Genomic DNA, 20,276 nt, shown 5'->3' on the forward strand with positions numbered 1-20,276 from the left:
TATACAAACATACAAAATGTTTACTTTTTTTTTTTTTGCAAAGCTCATTCAGTAGGCCAAACACTACATAATCGATATTTGAAGGACAATCATTCCTGAACATTTAAAGATGATGGGTTGAGTTGTTCTGACAAAAAAAAAAACAATATATCAACAGGCAAACAGAAACTTACACTTAAATTGGACTAATATTAAAGGTTAGTAGGAATAAGATGTTCAGACAGCATAATTAGTCTCTCTCTTTATAATACCTATCGCTTTATACTGTGTTTTTTTTAAAATAAACAACAAAGGGGAACTAAAGCCTCCGATTTTAGGTAGACAAACAGCAGGTTATGACTAAGATGATCAGTTTGTGGGGGGTAAAGAAAAAGTAGATATAATCTGAAATACATACATTTTTCTTTCCGTGAAGTAAAAAAATAAATAAATAAAAAAAATACTGCACAAAGCATGAAAAGGAAGGGAGGGAACAGGAACTCAGAAAGTTTAGAGTGAGGCAGTTGGGTCAACATTGAAGTTTTATCTGAGGCATTTGTCTTGATGCAGTGCTGAAAGATCCAAACAGGACAAGATTGTTTATTATTTATAGATTGTTTATGGTGCTTATACATCTTATCACAGTCAAAATACCATTTGACATTTGCCGTTACATGTACAGTACGACTGGTGAAACTGGGAAAAGCCAAAAACGACTTAAAGAGTGTTGTTTAACACTGTGCTTCAACATATTGTCCGCCAAAAGCAAGAAACGATGAGTCCTTCAGTATGCACTATAATGCCCTTGCATATTTGCAAAAGCTCGATGATTTCAACATCTGAAAATTCTATGAGTTAGGCTCCAAATCTATCCGAATGTGTCTTGGGGGATGGTCTATGAATAAGTCTGGCAACAAGAAATGCACACTGAAAATGGCACTAAGGCAATTACTGTATATGCACACGCATAGAGTAAAGTCTCCCTTACATACCAGAGTGCTTACCATGTCACTAAATGGGATATGGTCACACTGGGAGGAAGATTTATTTTCCAAAGTTACGTCCCCGTACAGGACCATACAGGAATGATCAAAACCACATGAGTAAAACAACATCGTTTCTCTGGGCTTTTCCCAGATTTGTGAAACAAACCATCTGACGGTTCCCATTTGGTATCTCGCCCGCTACCTTAAAATGTGCTATATTTGTGAAGTATAAATTTTTACCATATAAAGTTAGAATTAAAACAAATATAAACTCAAGATTATCCCTACGAAAATGTCACAGTGAGATCTAAAACGGCATTATACATTGTCAGCTCTGTCAGTTGGTTGTGAAAGTTTCATCTCACCTGTTTCGCCTCATCTCCCCGGAAAAATTGTTTTGTCATTTTCAGACACTCACACAGAAACATTCCGCCGCCCACGTCTGCACAGTAACATTCTGTTGCACAGTGATTCCATTTCAGGGAGCTCTGGCAAGTTAGTGTGCATGAGAGATCATCATGGGTGCTGTGTGAAATGATCCAATTTCACAGAATTTGTCCTAAAATGCAGATAGATTCATAACAAATATACATTTGTGCACAGTGACAGGCAGAACAAATGAATGCGCTTCCATTAGATGGCAGAAGGTAGGCGACAATAAACTGCGGTATCCAAATGTTGCTGTTCAAAGAAAACAAAAAGTCATGGCTTCTTGCGAGTGTATTATCAGATTTGTGTCCAATTAAACGGCAGGATTTCACACTAAGTAAGTAAATTTGTGAGTAACTTGAGACAAGATTATTGTTATTCAATTATTCAATCTCATGTGACTTTTTTTTTTGCTGGTGTGCGGTGAGATTTTTCTTTTGTAATACGGGTGCCTTGGCCCAATAAAAGTTGGGAAATTGCTGTAGCACACACTAACGCTCTCTCTCTCTCTCTCTCTCTCTCTCTCTCTCTCTCTCTCTCTCTCTCTCTCTCTCTCTCTCTCTCTCTCTCTCTCTCTCTCTCTCTCTCTCTCTCTCTCTCTCTCTCTCTCTCTCTCTCTCTCTCTCTCTCTCTCTCTCTCTCTCTCTCTCTCTCTCTCTCTCAGGTTTTCTCATTTTAAATGAAGACTTGAGAATAAACAAATACAACTACTCCTGTATGTCCGGTATCTAAAGCTGCATTATACAGTATCAACTACCCTGGGGTAAAAATGATAAAAAAAATAAAATAATAAGTAAGGGTAAAAATAATTTGTATGAACTGATGATGAATTAGAGTTATACTGTCCCATATAAAACCCGACTCCAATGTAATGTTGTAGGAGTCATGCATAATATTTTGTTTTTGTTTGTTTTTTTTTTTCCTTGGGCTCCTTTCTGAAATTGTGCTTAATTTTCTCTGTGTCATTTCTTTTCTATGTGTAAAAGAAGTAGTTAATAGTTATGAAAATGCCATCCTATACAAAGTCAACACATTAAAAAAAAAAAAAAAAAGGTGCAACTAGATGACAACACTGACGCCTGTTGCAACAAAATACAGAGGAGGTCACAAAATAAAACACAATCAGTTTTTTTCCTTTTTTTTTTTTTTTTGTAAATAAAACCTCCTTGCTAGACTTTTCCAAAACTCTTCTTCTTCTCTTCAAACTCAATAAATGGTACTTGCTCTGAGAATGAGAAACGATATCTATGGACGCAGTGGATTCCCTCCAATAACCCTCCAGCGACTCTCAGCTCGGAATTCCCAACTATGCAGAGCCAGAAGAGGCTGCGAACTTGAACTGCACGCAAACAAAATACAAACGTACTTCGGGGCTGACGGCTGCATACACGCAGCCGATACATGTGGAGCTTGAGCTCGAAGCGCGCAACACACACAAACGCACATGCACACACACACACACACACACACACACACACACTCTGCGACAGCTACTATATTCATTACATTTGATCTTCCTGGGTTCCCACAGAGGCTGATTTAGTAAGAGGCTGATTTAGTTTCCACACCAAAATGGAGAGTCTTTAAAACGGCTAATAAATAAGACAGGAAACATTGTTGAATCCAGCCCATGCACACCGAGGTTCTATTAAACCAGTCAGAGACAAAGCGATTCAGCACCATAAAAACTTCTCTCTTCTTTGCTTCTTTGTTTTTCATACTTTGACACACAAATGTGCACAAAAACATTCAAAATGTAGGACCATTAACATTCGACCAGAACGACAAACTCTTTTCAGTAGAAAGCCACACCATGTCAATCCCAATGCATACATCAGGTGATAATTCATAGCACTCTTCCAGTTTGAAGCAGGGTACTATAAATAGAGCATCACCTATAGCATCGGCATACAACTGACTGCATCTCACTCTATCGCAAAATCACAGATAAAAACGCTTATGTTTATGTACGTAATAAACCACTTTTGGGATATTTGAACTCTCACACAAGTGAAAGCAAAGAAAATGAAAAGGGAAAACATGCATGACACGACTGATGAGAGCAACAAATCTGGAAATGGTGCTTTGATAACTGTGATTTCCTGCAGAGAAAATGTATGGCACCATTAACTGCTCTATGGGTAAACCAAGCTTCCAATCATATTGAAGCCAATATGGCAGTTTAAGCGTTACGCATGGTAAAGTATGAAAGAGGTACGGGGAAACCGAGCATCCGATCATATTGAAGCCAATGCGGCAGTTTAAGCATTACGCATGGTAAAGTATGAAAGAGCTACGGGGAAACCGAGCATCCAATCATATTGAAGGCAATACGGCAGTTTAAGCGTTACGCATGGTAAGGTATGAAAGAGTCTAAGCAGTCATTTTCACGTGTGTGTCGGCAGTGCTGATGGTACAGTGCGTATGTGTTTAACAGGTACACACACAAAATGTCTCCTTACCCAGGGCTGCAAACATTTAAGCACCCAAAACAAAAAGATAAAACATTTAGTAGAGGGATTAAAAGTGAGACATGTACACAAAATACTGTACACATTTGTGGGATTGCATCAGGGAAAAAATGAGGATGGAAGCACTTTCTATAAGTGGGTGGAAGAAATGGAAGAGTTTATATCGTGCGGATTGCTCCTTTATAAATAGAGCACTTAGGAAGGACTCAAGAACTTAAAATGATCTGGTAACTGCGAAAGACAGTGTCTAAGGACACCCAGAAGGGGCCTATACATGCTGCCTGTGTTCATTTAGAAGACACTCACCTCTCAAGATCATTTATTCTCTTCTCTCTGCCAGATCTGTCTATCTCAGCATCCTTCAGTGCCGCCATCAACCTCGCGACCTCCACTTGTGACTTTCCAGATTCTTCCCTGTAGCGAGCCACTTCCTGCTCCAGAAGCTTCAGGCGATCTGCGATGTCGGGACACTTGCGCAATGTGTCCTCTGGGTTTTGGGCCTTGGGGGAGGCAAGTTCATGCATCAGGTGCACAGATAGTCAAAAGACCAACTTTGGACATTCTAGATGTCAATGCATCAATCAATATTTACAAGGGCTGAAAGGGATATATATATATATATATATATATATATATATATATCTGCCGATTTAGGCCAAATGTGAACTACACATTCAGTACTAGTCAAACAGATGTTCTCATTCAATGGCATGAGAAGGTTTTTTTCCTCCAAACTTTTCACTGCTCTGTTTGAGATAAAGACACAAACACAGGAGGGACATAAAAACATGGAACCTACCGTGGAGCTCACAGCTGGTAATGGATCTATTTTGGCTGGCATCTAGAGCATGAGATAAGTAGGAGTTGATTATTGTGTGTGAAGAAAAAAAAAAAAAAGTCATACTGGCTTGTCCTACTTTTAACTTTAGTTAACTGAAAAGTCGGGAAAGGGTCAGTTACACAATACCCAATTTTTCACTTTTGATTGTAATTCGGGTCTCAGTTTAAGTGAAGCAGAATCAATACATTCAATTTCATCATTTTTAATCAGTTACCTCCCTGGGGCAAGCTTCATGCAGAGATATCGGTTCAGTAATTCATTCTGTTTCTTAATAACTCAAACTGTAATAACTGAGAAATCCATACGCCAATAAAGGGCATTGGGCTTAAGTTGGTTGCTATTCACTTTCTTCGGATTGAGTTGTATCAACAAAAGTTGGAAGTGCTGTGTAAACATATATATATATTTTTTTTAATATACATTACCATAGCCCCTGAGTTTGTGAGACTACACTTTGGATAATTTCGACTGGAACATCTGGCCTCTGCAGTGGACAAAAGATGTCTTAGGGTGTCGTGCATTTAACAAAAATTGGAATTTGAGCATCAGACACGAATTTTTTGCGACAGTTTCCCGTTGCCCAAGAAAGAATCTTACTGATACCCTTTTCATCAGGCAGGGCATTTTTGGTTCAGTGCGGTAGACCATTTTTCAGAACAAGATAGCAGTAGTAGAAGAGGTAAACGGTTAAATGAGTGTGTTTGTGTAGAGGGTTCGAAATTAACACGCGCCAGACACCACGTGCCACTAAATTATTTGATTGGCACGTGTATGACAACAACCAACCAGAGACGTCATTTTCCGGTTCCACATCCGTTCGGAAGTTGCAGGAGTAAACAGAAGCCGCGCTTCCTCGGCTGCCCCGAGGGCGACCTCGAGACCCCGACTCAACCATCCTCGGAACCTGCTGAGTTGGCGACGGCCCGTCCTCGCCACGGTGACGGCGGTCCGCGAGTGCACAACGCTGGTTGTGTGACGCCGCCTCCAAAGCAACGTGGAGCCATGCTATTATAACTAGCCAATGTGTAAGACACGTCGGCACCCCCAAAAATAAAATTATAAATAAAATGTTGAACTCCTCTCTAGCTTCTTTAGTTTTCAGTGTATAGACTGTGTGGTTGTGGCAATATTTCGCCCATTATATTTCGCCGGGTTACAAAAGCCATTTCTAAAGCTTTAGGACTCCAGTGAACCATAGGGAGAGCCATTCTTCTCACATGGAGAAAACATTGAACAGAGGTGAACCTTCCCAGGAGTGGCCGGCCTACAAAGATTATTCCAAGAGAACAGCAATGACTCATCTAGGAGGCCACAAAGGAACTCAGGATAACTTCTAAAGCACTGCAGGCCTTCCTTCCCTCAGTTAAGGTCAGTGTTCATGACACACCAATAAGGAAGAGACTGAAAAAAAATGGCATCCATGGCAGAGTTTCAAGGCGAAAACCACTGATGACCAAAAAGAACATAAAGGCTCGTCTTACTTTTGAGAAGAAGAAAAAAAACATTGAATAATTCTCAAGACTTTTGGGAGAATATTATATGGACTTACAAGATGAAAGTTGAGCTTTTTGGAAGGTGTGTGTCTCGTTCCATCTGGCGTAAATGTAGCAGAGCATTTCACAAAAGAACATCATACCAAAAGTCAAACATTGTGATGGTCTTGGGCTGCTTTTCTCCTTCAGGACCTGGACAACTGTGACTGATGGAACTATGAATTCTGCTCTTTAACAAAAATACTGAAGTGACCTCAAGGGTTCTGCAGATAATGATCCAAAACACAACAGTGAACTTTTAAGTCTGCATTTTTGCTGAATTTAAACAATTCTGCAAGGAAGAGTAGGCCAAAATATCTCCACAGAGATGTGAAAGACTCATTGCTAGTTGTAGAACAAGCCTGATTTCAGTTGTTGCTGCTGAGGATGCCCCAACCAGTTATTAGGTTTAGGGGGCCATTACTTTTTCACATTGGGCCAGGTAACTTTCAAATGCAATCACCGTTTAAATACAGAATTTTAAGATCAGTTGGGTTATATTTGTCTGATATTTTATTTGTTTGATGACTTTAAACATTAAAGTGGGGAAACTGTAAATAAAATATAAGAATTTGAGAAGGGAGCCTATACTTTTTGACAGCACTGTAATACTGTATTATAGAAATGTGTGTAAAATTAGGGCTGCACACATATACACGTTGCTTGTGCCATTATCGCGATGATCTTTTTTCGATATATTATGCAACACTTTGTAAAATGATTTTATATTTTAGGCAGAAAAAATAGGCTAGGCCGGTGGATTTGTTTTCCAAAAGTGAGTCAAAAAGTTAATTTTGGGCCCTGTTTGTGTTCAAATGTTGATCAGATGCCTTCTAGTAATCAACATTGCTATAATTATTGTCAATATAGCTTGAAGTATTGATGATAAAGGGAGATTATGAGCACATCTCATATCTCTTTATTAGTGCGATACCATCATTTAAATATAACAAATTAAAGAGTAGCTGGTGTCGCAAAAATAGCTAGCAAGTGGTGTTCTCAAGCTTTTTAGGAAAGATCACTTCCTTCCGAGAACATCTCTCAATGTCTCTTTGAAAAGCTAGCGTTTACTTCCTGCAGTCCTTTACTAACCGTGGGATGAGCGGATGTGGTGTTTTAAACAACTTTGAGATGAAAAAGCTTGACTAACAGCTCGACTGAGTCAGACACCAAACATCTGCAGGGAATGTGTCTACCTTTTGACATCAAACCCCAACTGCAACTACTTGAAGGGAAATTCCTCACAAGACATGAAAGTATTTACTGGAATATGTGACAAAGCAACCACTTAAATGAAGAAAAGTGGGGAGAGATATGTCTCAAAATTATTTGCACATTATGCAAATCCACAAATATATCCGGGATTCACACCTGTGTTTTTCAAATCTACAAACATATCCACGATTTACACGTGTTTTGCAAATCCACAAATCATTTGCACCTTTTTTCAAATCCACAAATATATCCGCAATGTAAACGTGTTTTTTTGAATAAAAAAATAAATGCACGTGCTCACTGATCAACAAACCCAACTTCAACAATTCACAAGCAAAATTTAATATTTACAAATGGTAAGTCATGATAAATGCACACACAACATAAAAAAAAAACGTGTATATTTGTGGATTTAAGAAAACGCGCAAATTATTTGTGGATTTGCAAAAACATACGTGTGAATCGCGGATATATTTGTTGATATATTGAATTTGCTAAAAAAGACAAACAGTCCCTGAGAATTCTGAAGTTCAGTGAGCGTTGACCTGAAGCTAAGTCTGCTATTCACCAGGGAGAAAGTTGAGTGCAACTCTGAGAACCCTCTACGGATGAGGAGAATAGGTAGCATTTTCACAGTATGGCATCTAGAATATAGAGTTTGACACAAAAAAAAAAAAAAAAAAAAAAAAAGCCAATCATGTGAAAGATCCCTTTTTTTTGCCAGGCAGGACATTTTTGGTGGACAATTTTACATTGCAATAGTCAATGTAGATACAAAATAAATAAACTGATTTGTAACACACTGTACCACTTTTACTACCTGATTGATTTGTCAACAGAGAATCATCACTTCCAAGTAACAGCAGAAATGGAATTAGATGAAGGCAACACGGGGTCATTCACAAACAAAGCTTAACGCCACATGGAGAGCAGAACATTGAAGAAGAACATTTTGGATTTCAAAATCCAGCAGAATGGCCACATCAGAGCAGTAACAGAAGATCCCAGCATGGGCGAAATATTGCCACAACGACCCAGCGTTCCACAGAATGATGAGTGTGGACATTAACACAGGCAAAATACTGCAGGGATGACTTTCAGGAGCTTCATGTTTCCCCTCTTTGTTGACATCAGCAAATTGTTGTGTTGTGTTGTATAAATAGTGGGAATGTTCATGTGCACAACTGAAAAGTATGAAAGCACGTTCACCGCTCTCCTACAGGATGAAAAAGAAATTTGCGGCTTGTCACATTGTACTTCATTCTAAAAGCACATTCATACTGTACATGCTTATTTACGTACAGTACATGTGCGAAAGTATGTCGTGCTCATCGACGCATCGAAGAACGCACACAGAAACACCCTAAGCCCTTTTTTAAAAAAAAGTTTACAAAACAGGTCTCGCTGCTAGCCACGTCACTAAATAATCCAATTATGGCAACATTTCTGTCAGACTAAATCTGATGGCTCCAAAGAGTTACCGAGCTGCCATCCCTTTTTTTGTGGCCCAACACTCAACACGATATCATTTTACAGGAATGAGATGTGTGTATGCTTTCTATGACTATAAAAGAAAAGTCTCTCATACATTCTGCCGGATGACAGTCTATAAACTGGTGAGTGAGGGAAAAGGGAGGAAAAAATACTCTTACTTGGCACCCAATAAGGGATGGACAGATTGTTATTTTTTCATAAATCACATCCTTTTAATATCATCCTCTTATCCTCTTTTAAGATATATCTGCTGCAGGACGCCCCATCGATGGGGAGTTGCTAAGATTATTGTGGATACTCGCAGGGAGGTAACAGAGAGGAATTCAAGACGCATTATGGATGTAAGGAATATTTGGATTCAGCAGTTCCTGCAGAGTTGTGAACTGTGTGTACTTTTAAAGACATCAAACACATATTTGATGACAAGCTGATTTAAGTTGCGTTCGGATAGTTGGCAGACATTCAACACAAAGACGCGCCATGTAAAGCTGCTTGTCTGGGCATGGTCAGAAGTTAAAAGAAGCCAAGCCAATGAGTGCACGTAGAACACTGCGTCTCAAAATAACCCTTGTTTTGTGCTTTTCTTGTCCTGCGACGTTTGTATAACCCCATGAAGGGTGCCCTGGCTAGTCCGCCAAAGACATTTCTTGATTGAACAGGTCTGGAGTTAACCGGGCTTGGGTGTGGTCAGTGAAAATGAACCAAAAAAAAAAAAAGTCATTAGCCACAGTTAATTCATGATTTAACAATAGGGGCATTACCGGGCCAGGTAGCTTTGAATATTTTTTTTGCCCTAATAAATAACATCACCGTTTATAAACAACATTTTATGTTTACTTGGGTTATCCTTGTCTGGCATTTGTTAAACTATGCAAAAATATAAGAATATGAGAAGGGGGCCAATACGTTTTGACGGCACTGTATCTAGCACTCACAATCTTCAGGGTGTGCAGTGCTTGAATCAACAAGCAAATCGTTTTGCCCATTTGTTATATTGGTCTTGGATTATTTGAGTTTCATATCGTAGTGAGAAATGAATACAACAAAAACCAAAATTATACAGCACTGAATGTGAACCTTTATAATGTTATCTACCCCAACATCATTTGTTTCAATTGCTCCTCTCGGGTGCTGTTTGGCAAATAAATTCTTTAAACACACACATGCTCACATTTCCACGTTTTGAACCCTCCTCCTCCCCGTGCTCACCCCATACAGACCTCTCCATCGGGCCTTTGGCCTTGGTTTGGGCCCAGGATAGGAGGCTGGCTGGGGGACAGTTTCTGAGGTTGGAGGGCTATGAGCTTGTCCTTCAATTCCTGGTTGTCCTTCCTCAGTCGCTCCAACTCCTCCAGTTGAACCCTGTCCGCCCGCTCCTTCTGTTCCCGAAGGTTCTCAATAACTCGCTCCTAAGAAGTGGGGAAAATTGAGAGGCATGAGATCTGAATCTGGTAAAGACCTTATATGATATGATCTACTTGCACGCTTATTCCCATTAAAGCTATAAATCATTTCACTTCTAAAACGCAAACGATTGTCCATCTTGGGTGACTAATCGTCTCTGTACTATCATTAATGAATCATAGCCTCTTAGTGAATAGGCTCAACAGCATGATTTGCAAAGGGCAGCCAAACTCATAAATAGAAGTCTTAAATAAGACCACCGTAAATAATGGAGAGAGAGATCAGAACAAGACAAGAGTATCGAGACAGATGTATTGAAAATGGATAATACAGTACTGGAGATCGGTTCTTTACAACCCCACACTGACTCCTGATAAACCAAGTTGGAATGTTTAGATCATAATTCTCCCTTTTCTCTAATCACAGCAGCACGACTTTGGGCATTGGCCCGAAACCACGTCAGCAGCATGGGTGGGAGAGCAGACAAGGTGTGTATAGTAGGTGTGTGGACTGGAGTGATTATCAAGGTGTTTATTCTGGTGTTTATTTAGGCACGCAATGCAACTCAGAATTGGGCCTTTACGATGTGGTATTGCCGCATGATTGGCAGCTTTAAACCCCTGAGTAAATTGGACATATACACCCTCTAACGAGAGCTGGCAGAGCAATGCATGCATAGCAGCTTTTGCAGGCGCAAGAGAGAAAAAAGAGACAAGGATGTTTCCCTCATATTAGGAGCTATCGCAAAGATGTTTGGTGTTTTGGGATGGAGAACAGGATGTGATAAAAGAAAAAAATGCCAACGTGAGGAGGAACGCGAGGCGTGCAAGCGCACCGTGAGAAATACACACGATGGCAGTTCCAGGCTCGGTATGGGCACAAAACCTCAGCGTGTTAAGATCCACAGGAGTGTGGCTCGCAGGTTTGTGATTAGCGATACACATGCTCACATTTCACAGCCGTTGCTGACCGCAAAGTAGAAAAGGCTTGCTAATGCTCTTCAGCTGAATTCCACTGTAAGGAGGCTGCGTCAGAAGCGGGTTTGGGGGGAAACAGATGGGCTAACACAGAAAGAAAATAGCTGCTGTCGGACGCAAGCCTCGTATTTCCAAATATGGTCGGCTTAATATTTGTTTCACAAATCGTTAATATTGCTCCGTCTCCACGTTATCTGTCATTTGTGCACACTATTAACGAATTTGAAGCATTGGAAATAGCTTGAGGACAAATGAACTCTCTTGGACACTTCAACTTTCTGAGAAGTGTCATAAAACTCCGCTTCTTTCTCACTCCGCGGGAGCCACGCGGAATTTTGTCACCACAAGATTAAAAGTCTGCAAGATGTTTTTAAGACAGTAAAGTGTGAAAATAGTTAGGTTAGATACATTTGAGTCAGCTTGTTTTGGTAAAAATGGATAGCTGTAACACAACAGGAACTAGTCAGCCCCAAAGGTAAGTTTGCGTGCAGACTCATTTCCGCCTATTACACTGCTTCGCCAGCTCATTCTTTTATTCATTGTCACTTATGGCTTTAAGACCTTTGAAAAGGAGTTTGGGAAGATGATGTATACACAATCGTTTCCTTTTAAGAAGTATGAAAGGTTTTTTTTGTCCGGCTGGGGGCTGGTGTAAACGCATGGCCCGCGGCGGCGACGTGTCCATGCTAGCGTAATAAATTCATACAATTTTTTTAGCACATCAAACTCGCACTTGAACATGACTTTGCGGTGGTGTGTTGATGTTGGCGTGCAATGGCATATGATAGCATTATAAAGTATAATTCAAACTTGAACGACCCAGTGTTTGATAACGCCAGCAAGATGTTTTTTTTTGTTTTGTTTTTTTTTCCTAAAAAAAATAAAAAAAAAAATGTGATTTGGGACATGTAAGGATTCTCCTCGACACCCACGATATGTGGTTTATTGCACTCGTATGCTATGTATTTGAAAGATCATCAAGATTGAAGGCTAGACGAACATATTCCCACCAAAATTCTGCATAGGGCTTAATCCTGATTCAATGCTCTCTTCAACTCCCTCCTGCTTCCACTTTCACAGTTTTCTCACATCTTCTCATGTGGTCCAAAGTCTATAAAATAGGAGGTATGTGTCCATAAATTATAACAGTGAGACACAGCGAAAGAAGTAAGCTAATAAAGTCCTACCAGATTCCTTAAAAATCTGTGTACATGGATGAGTAAAAGTTTCCACACCATTGAAACCCAAATAGTTGTCTAATGGTTTCATTTTGTGAGTCTACAGTATCTGACAAGGCAGTTTGAGCATCACTGCCAATATATTGCTGCTTTATTCAGATAAGACAATGTGCACACACATACTGTAATCTCTATAGCATTCAATGGTCAGCTTTGTGTATTTTTAATGAATATTTGCAGCGTTTGCTTATACCTTCTCCGAGAGGGCCTCCTCCAGCGTGGCAAGGGCTGTGTCTGTGTTGCTGGAATCGGTTTGAAGACCTTGCACCCGATCCTTCAACCCAGTCAGCTGTTTGTCCTTGTCCTTTAACTGCTCCAACAGGTTGTCGATCTGGCAAAAGGAGGTGAAATGTGTGGCAGTGAGGATGATTTTAATAGACCTTAGAGAGAACAATGTAACACAATATTTGATCTCACTGAAAACATCACTAAAATGAGAAAAGTAACGTCTCCAGCTACTTTTATTTCAAATGCAAATGGACCCAGATAGGAATATGAGTTTAACCATCAAAAGGTTTGTAATACAAGTTGAGAATTGAAAGCAACAAAGTGCTGAAAAGAAAGGAAAAGAAAGAAAAAAAAGCACTCCAGACCTGGCAGACTGAGCTAAATCTTATTTATTCACTGGGACGACAAAAAGTCAATCCAAGCTGAATGTCGAATTTTGTCTTCAGACACACAAAGCACCTTTCAGGCAGGCACTCATTAATACCAGATTTAACCCAAACAGCGTTTTTTTTTCTTTGTTTGTTTCAGAATGGACCGTGAGTTTAGCAAAATCATTTGTATTATACTAGTAAAATGAGAATTGAATAAAAGCAAGAAACGCACTTGTGACCAGAAGGAGGGGAAACAAAAACAAAAAAACAAATGGGAAGCCACATTCCAGTCATGGGTACACAGATAGAGAATGTTGAAATCTCCACAGCTATTGTACAAATGAATCCAATTAGACTGCAGGCTTTGGAGTTCTCCGCTGTCTGGAGGCCAAGCAGCCAGCTTTAATGGAGCCATCTTGGGTTTGGCAAAAGGAAAGTAGCAGGAGTCAATGGCAAAAATAGGCTTCTTCCCTTCACTAAATCTTGATTGTTCATGGCAGTCATTGGTACGTTGATTAATCAGTACTTAAGCGATAGGGACAGTAAACCCTTCAGGCAATGATGAGAACGTTTAACACGAGCTCTGACAGAATTCCAGCAGCTGACGCTTTCAGTGATTTCATTTGTTCTGCTCTGTTTCTTTAATTCGATGCATGTAAAAATAGTCCGGCATTGTAACACAAAATGTTATGCGTCTTGAAGAGGTCACAACATAGATGCTACCTTTTGGGTATACTGTATAGAAAAAAAAAAAAAAAAAAAAAAAAAAAAAGAGTATTCCAGAAAGTCTTTTGAATACAATGGAAGCATTTAAATACAAACTTTTACGAAATACTGTACACCTGAAAAACTGTCATACACATTGCTCCCACTCCCTATGGACACTACAGAGCCCTATTTCAGGTCAAATTCAACACATTGGCCCTGCTCTTAGATAAATCATTACACTCTTCATGAGGCTGATGTTTGCTTTGGCTTCTTCACATAAAATAACCACCAGTCAGTAAAATATTGACCTTGACATTCAGCCTCCCGTGGAACCGTCTTGTAAAACCCAACTTAGGTCTCGGACCGATAGAATTTGTCATTGGAGTCACATCAGTCAAAAAGAGAATGTGACATTTTGTCCAAAATGTCAGAAGCTCAGAATTTTTGAGGAGACAAGCTTTTTTTGGGTATGGCTAAGATGTAGTTGACTGTGTGCCGTTCTGGAAAGTAGAGCCTTCCTTTAGGAGCTTGGGTGTTGCTGATGAGAACAGCAGTGTAGCTCTCGGTGCATTTTCCTAAATGCGCACATGCGTTGGCTTTTATCATCACGTTGTCATGCATGGCATCCGCCCTTGAACTGTATACACCTCCTGCTAGAGCAGACCTCCAACAGTGTGCTGCTGCCATGACTCTGCAGGCCTGATGATGCACTACGACTTACTGTATGCGTCAATGCCATATTTTCACAAAGCTCCACCTGCAAATATTTATGGCATTACTGATAACTTTATCTACAAGGTGATGCAACCAGACTACGATATCCTTGAAAAATGGATTGTTGGAACAACAGTACCATTCTGTGACACTGACATGGCACCAGCAGGTTGGCGTTTCAGCCAAGAGGGCGAAATAGCGCAAAACTCAGACATATATAGTATAGTATGGCGATACAATAAGGCTGATAGACTCTGAAAAGGTGGCGGGATCAACTAGAAAATGATATAATCAGATAATGGGGAGGCAAATAAGCAAAGCAGGCTTACTTCACGACCAAATAATATAAACCGTTAATACAACATCAAGGTTAACAAAATAATAATATGCACATCCGATCACAGTTTGGCTTGCCATTGCATTGTGGTTCCAGTTTGTTGGTAACACTGTTATTAGAGCTCAGCTTGATGTGATGAGTGAAAAGCTGTTGAAAATGTGTTTCTGGCAAAAACACTGTGACCTAAAAGCAACATCTTCCAGAGGAGAACCACAAACTCAGTTGACCCATCTGTCTCCCATCCAAAGAAAGAACAAGAACTCAGTGGCCTCCGGAAGAATCATTTCTGCAGAACACCGAGGAGGCCCGGATGGATCGTGACCACCATAACATTACAATTGTTTGTGCAGTTTTTCCGCAAGTCTCTTGGACCAATAAAGTGCCGAACAAGAACCTATTTGTCTCTGTAAAAGCCAACCTATTTTTCAGTTTTCGCCACTTGTAGTCATTTACGAATATAAAGTAGGACAGGAGTTGTTGTAGAAAGCCAGACATTGATGTACACAAAGACACACAAACTGTAGTTTAAACATAATGTAGCAACAGATTGTGAAGAAATCCAGGTCACAGTCAATCACACTGCCAGATTAGAAAGTAGCCCTTATACTGTATATGCCGTGATTAAAGCAAAACAAACACCTTACACACGCAAATTTGTCAATGTCAATATATTCATTCTAAATGTGTTGTAAAACAATACGCTCCAAAGTGTACACCTGCATACTGGACCCATCTCCAACTACGGCAGCTTCTTGATTCTCGCATGAATCAACCATCACAGATGTGCTCCTGCTTGAGAGCTTTCAGACGTGACTTTTCAGTCATGGAGCTCAGAAGAACACATTTGCACCTTTTCAGTATGGCCTTCATCTAACCGCTCTCTCTCCATCGCATCTCAGTCTGTGCCTGGAATATTCAACAGGAGGCAAAGAGCTGATGGAAGCTGTGATATTATGTCAACTGACGCCCCCTTGTGGACGGTTCTACCTGCTGACAACTTTCCAGGTTCAAACAGGGAGGAGAAGGAAGGTCAACGCACAATTCCACAATGAGAAACAGAGATCAGCCATCTCGCCATCCATTTTCAAACGCGCTTGTCCTCACTCGGGTCGCAGATAAGCTTAATTGAAACTTCTCCTTGAGCTTCAGGAACAAAAGAATCACGGCTAGCCTAAACTACGTGACATTGTGTCATGTCACGAAGATGTTAACATACTGTATAAGCAACTTCATGCAGTCAGGATTGTACGACTTTTGTCACGTCGTCATAAAAGTTTGGCCTCTCGTCAGTCAAAAGGATGAGGAATTGCACACGGCACCACAACATGCTATAGAGTATGTCCTCCTCCTCCTCTCTGGACACAGTGCTGCATCCATACATATTGATTAGAAACTAAGACACATATGTGGAGCGCACACACACACAGAGAGAGAGAGAGAGTAAGAGCTCGACATAGAGGGAGTTTCTTCAACTGAGCACAACGAGCAGGGAGGTAAAGCTTAAGCTTTGGAATAAAGACAGATTGTACTTGTGTGCGCCAAGCTCTACCTGACCGTGTGTGTCTGTGTGTTTTGGCTAAGTTGAGTCACGTCTCTGCTCTTTAGGCTCAAGACCATATCTCGAGCCCCCCTTCAGCTGCAGAATGCTATGGTAATTGCTGTGTAATTACCCTGTTGCTTGATTCTCCTGCTCCCAGTTCCATTAGGATTTTTTTTTTCTTTTTCTCTCTTTTTTTTTGTTTGGAGAGGATGGAAAGCAAGAGAGAGAGAGAAAAAAAAAAGTTACCCACCGAGTACTACAGCAGATGCAACTTCTCAACTTAGTGATTTACCAGATCTGGTGTGAGACGGAGCAAACGTCATCTTCCCTAATACGTTACAATAACAAAGCAAGTCAAAGAAAAGGTCTGCGTCTGATAAAGTATCGAATTGCAAAACTTGTGGTCTGTTGGGACAAAGCAGGTGAGCTTGAGATGTGGTTTGCCATTATCAGGATACAGGCAGGCGTAAGATTTTATCGGTGTCTTCAAATGCATGTGATTTGGGGGACTGAAGTGCAGGTGTTGTGGTCAGGCAGAAGATGGACTCGGATCGCTGACACGCGGCCCAACGTTAGCTTCGTGCTGACTGATGTGCAGCCTGCACGGCTCCAATCAGTCAGCCTCAGGCTCTCGACATTAACCCGTCTGATTGCTGATAGGAGTAGCAGAGGGATACAAGAGCTGAAGGATGGGGGGGTCTATCGCAAGCTCTTTACCGGAACTTCTCCAGTTCCGACTTCTCGGCTTATCTGCAGCCATGTGCCCGTGTTCTGATTGGTCAGATGGAATCCATTAGGATGAAAGACATTGGTGGACTTCACAGCAGCAGGAATGGATGTGTATAGTTCAGAGTAATCTCAGATGATCTGAGAAGTACAGCTGATACACACACTCAGTCACTTAGCTGGAATACCTCCAGGGCCATCCACGATGTATCTAGCTCTCTGGATAACTCCCGGGCCCGCGTCCTTTGCAAAAAGTTCACCGATACCGCAGTTGAGACATTCTTTGAAAACATCAAAGCTTGAGAACTGCACAAATTCAGCTCAATAGGTTCTGCAAGTTCCTTCAGGAAGATAATCCGGAAGCAAAATGCAAAACATACGCCTTCTCTTTTAAAACGACTTGGGGTACTTTTACACAACAATTAAAAACATATTTCATTTTACTCTATTCTGCACATATTTGGGCTGAGTTTTTTTTTCAGGGGGGGAAAGTCAGTTGGTCTATTTTGAGACCAGTTTTAAAAGCTTTGGTTTTCAAAACCATTATTGTATAAAGAGTTTTATCCATTTGCAGTCCAAAAAGTCACTCAGGCTCAATATTAAAAAAGCATTTGGCTCATTTATCATTTCCCAATCACACTTCATCTTCAATACCCATTTGTTTTCCTGAAATAATGATGAATTGATGAAATGAAATACAGTTAGAAATTCTCATTTCCACTCAAACAAAGCCTTAAATCACAGCAAGAGGTGCTTTGACATTTAAGTGTGTGCATGCGTGTGTGCATGTATTTAACACATAATAAACACTGTGCCGGTGGTGGAATAATATTTCGCATTTAATCAAAATGCAGCACCCTCTCTCGCCATCCATATGCATTCAACAGTGTCGCTGTTGTTTCAACTCGGTGTGTAAAACATGCAATACGAGGGGGGAGGAAAGGGTCTAAGTGAGTTGTTTCATGAAAGTATGGGTACAGTACATACCACAAATCAGTCAGATTTTGTGCTTCCATTTATTCAATGAGGGACATGAAAACTGACTGTTTTCAACTGTAGCTCATACATTATGAGAATTGGTCGAGGGACACAGCATTTTTCTTAACTACAGCAAAGAGCAGAGTGAGGAAAGAAAGGAAACATTGAAGCCAAGAACGTTTCTTTTTGTCTGTTACACTATCTGCACTAGGCCCAGAGGAAGCGATGACCCCCGGACCAGAGCTAGTGCCGAAAGAGTCTGGAAGACGAGGAGCTAGTGACATAGTCCAGGGAGACCTGAACCCACAGGGATCCTTGAGAGAGAGGGAGAGAGAGAGAGAGAGAGAGAGAGAGAGAGAGAGAGAGAGAGACAGAGAGACACACACACACACACACACATACACACAGAGTGGACCCCACTATTCAAAGGCCGGACCTCAAATAGCAAAAATCCACAAATAATTGATGTAAATTTTAAATACATTGAAGACTCTATATATATATATATATATATATATATATATATATATATATATATATATATATATATATATATATATATATATATATATATATATATAGACATATATATATATATATATATATATATATATATATATATATAGACATATATATATATATATATATATATATATATATATATATATAGACATATATATATATATATATATAGACATATATACATATATATATATATAGACATATATACATATATATATATATATATATATATATATATATAGTCAATTGCAGCCAAGGCAGAAGTAACTGAAGCTGCCCGTCTGCGGTTACCATAGGGAGGGAACCTGATAGTGGATACTATCCTTCCACACACAAAGCTTGGCTTTTTAAAAGCATGAATATGGATTGAGACGACCACAATGTTTGAACATGAATAACACATGCATGCCAAAACCGCACCACAACCATCTCTGCCTCTGTGCCTCCGACAACACCCGCCAGCAAACGAGAGGAGCGGCGAGGGAAAGAAACACCCCGCCCCCCCTGCCCCCCCCAAAAAAAGAAATAAATAAATGCATCATTATGCATTGGTCACGGTGGCATAGACGAAGGGGTTCCAACAGAGTTCTCACTGTTTCGCGCTGTGATACTGGAAACCAAAAAAATTAGAAAGTAGAAACCTCGCAAATTCACATTCATTTGTTCACTTTAAAGGGCACTTGCTCATTATTCTTCGTTAAATTCAGGCTCGAATTGTTAGAATCAACCTGAGGCTCAAGCTACAGCAGTGACATCATGGTGCCACGCTATAAGTCATAATGGCTGGCCATGGAGAGGCCCTTAGGAAACATTGACAATAGTCTCCTGAGACAAGAAATACATACGAGCAAGTCAAGTATCCCTTGCTCTATTAAAGAACAAGTACAGCACAAATGAGGGGTTAAAGTAGAGCTTTTTACCACTCTAAAGTTCCACGTCAAAGCGCTTCAGAAGTTAAGTTTAAACAGATGAAGTGAGGTACACTATATGCCGCTACAGTACAGAAATAAGGGGGAGAGAAACAGCAGCAGGATTGGTTAAGTACAAAGCAAACGCCAGACTGCCAAACTTTTAAGACAAAAAACACTAACAGAAGATCCCTTATTGATATCATATATTTTGAGTTGCTTTCATTTGTCTTTAACTAACCGTATACACCCACATAAATGGTCTACAGACTGTTTTCTGCTGCGACTTATTCAGATGTCTTTATCTTTTGTATCATCCTTAATTCTGTTGGTTTTGACTGCCTTTCCGTCCTTACTCGGGTTCCCGACTCACAAGGTCGATGATGACTGCTACCCACCAAGAGCTGTTGCTCTCAGAAAAAACTTTTTTTTTTTTTTTGTGGCTCCCGTACTGTGAAGGCTTTTTCACACTGCACACTTAGCACAGCGCAGCAAGCCATCAAGCCATCCATTCATTGTGTATGCGCTGCCACGACACAGCGGCCGGCTGGAGGAGCCGAGATTGTGCTAGAATGGCCCGTTCCGAGTTCGCTGCTCAAAGTGGACAGCGAAAAATTGCCGATTCAAAATACACTGAAATCATCATATTAAGCTGTATGAAGAATTCATTTCAAGAGA

General features: G+C 40.3%; 1 protein-coding gene across 1 annotated transcript in view; it reads right to left on the reverse strand.

The window, feature by feature from the left end:
- Positions 1–20,276, reverse strand: part of LOC133489445 (ERC protein 2-like) — a 138,971-nt gene that overhangs the window by 90,017 nt on the left and 28,678 nt on the right. The window contains 4 exon segments of the mRNA XM_061798565.1: positions 4,172–4,365; positions 4,665–4,706; positions 10,168–10,356; positions 12,760–12,897. Of these exon segments, the coding sequence (XP_061654549.1) occupies positions 4,172–4,365; positions 4,665–4,706; positions 10,168–10,356; positions 12,760–12,897 (563 nt within the window).

The sequence above is a fragment of the Phyllopteryx taeniolatus genome, chromosome 1 (genome assembly GCF_024500385.1).
Source record: "Phyllopteryx taeniolatus isolate TA_2022b chromosome 1, UOR_Ptae_1.2, whole genome shotgun sequence".
Lineage (NCBI taxonomy): Eukaryota > Metazoa > Chordata > Actinopteri > Syngnathiformes > Syngnathidae > Phyllopteryx > Phyllopteryx taeniolatus.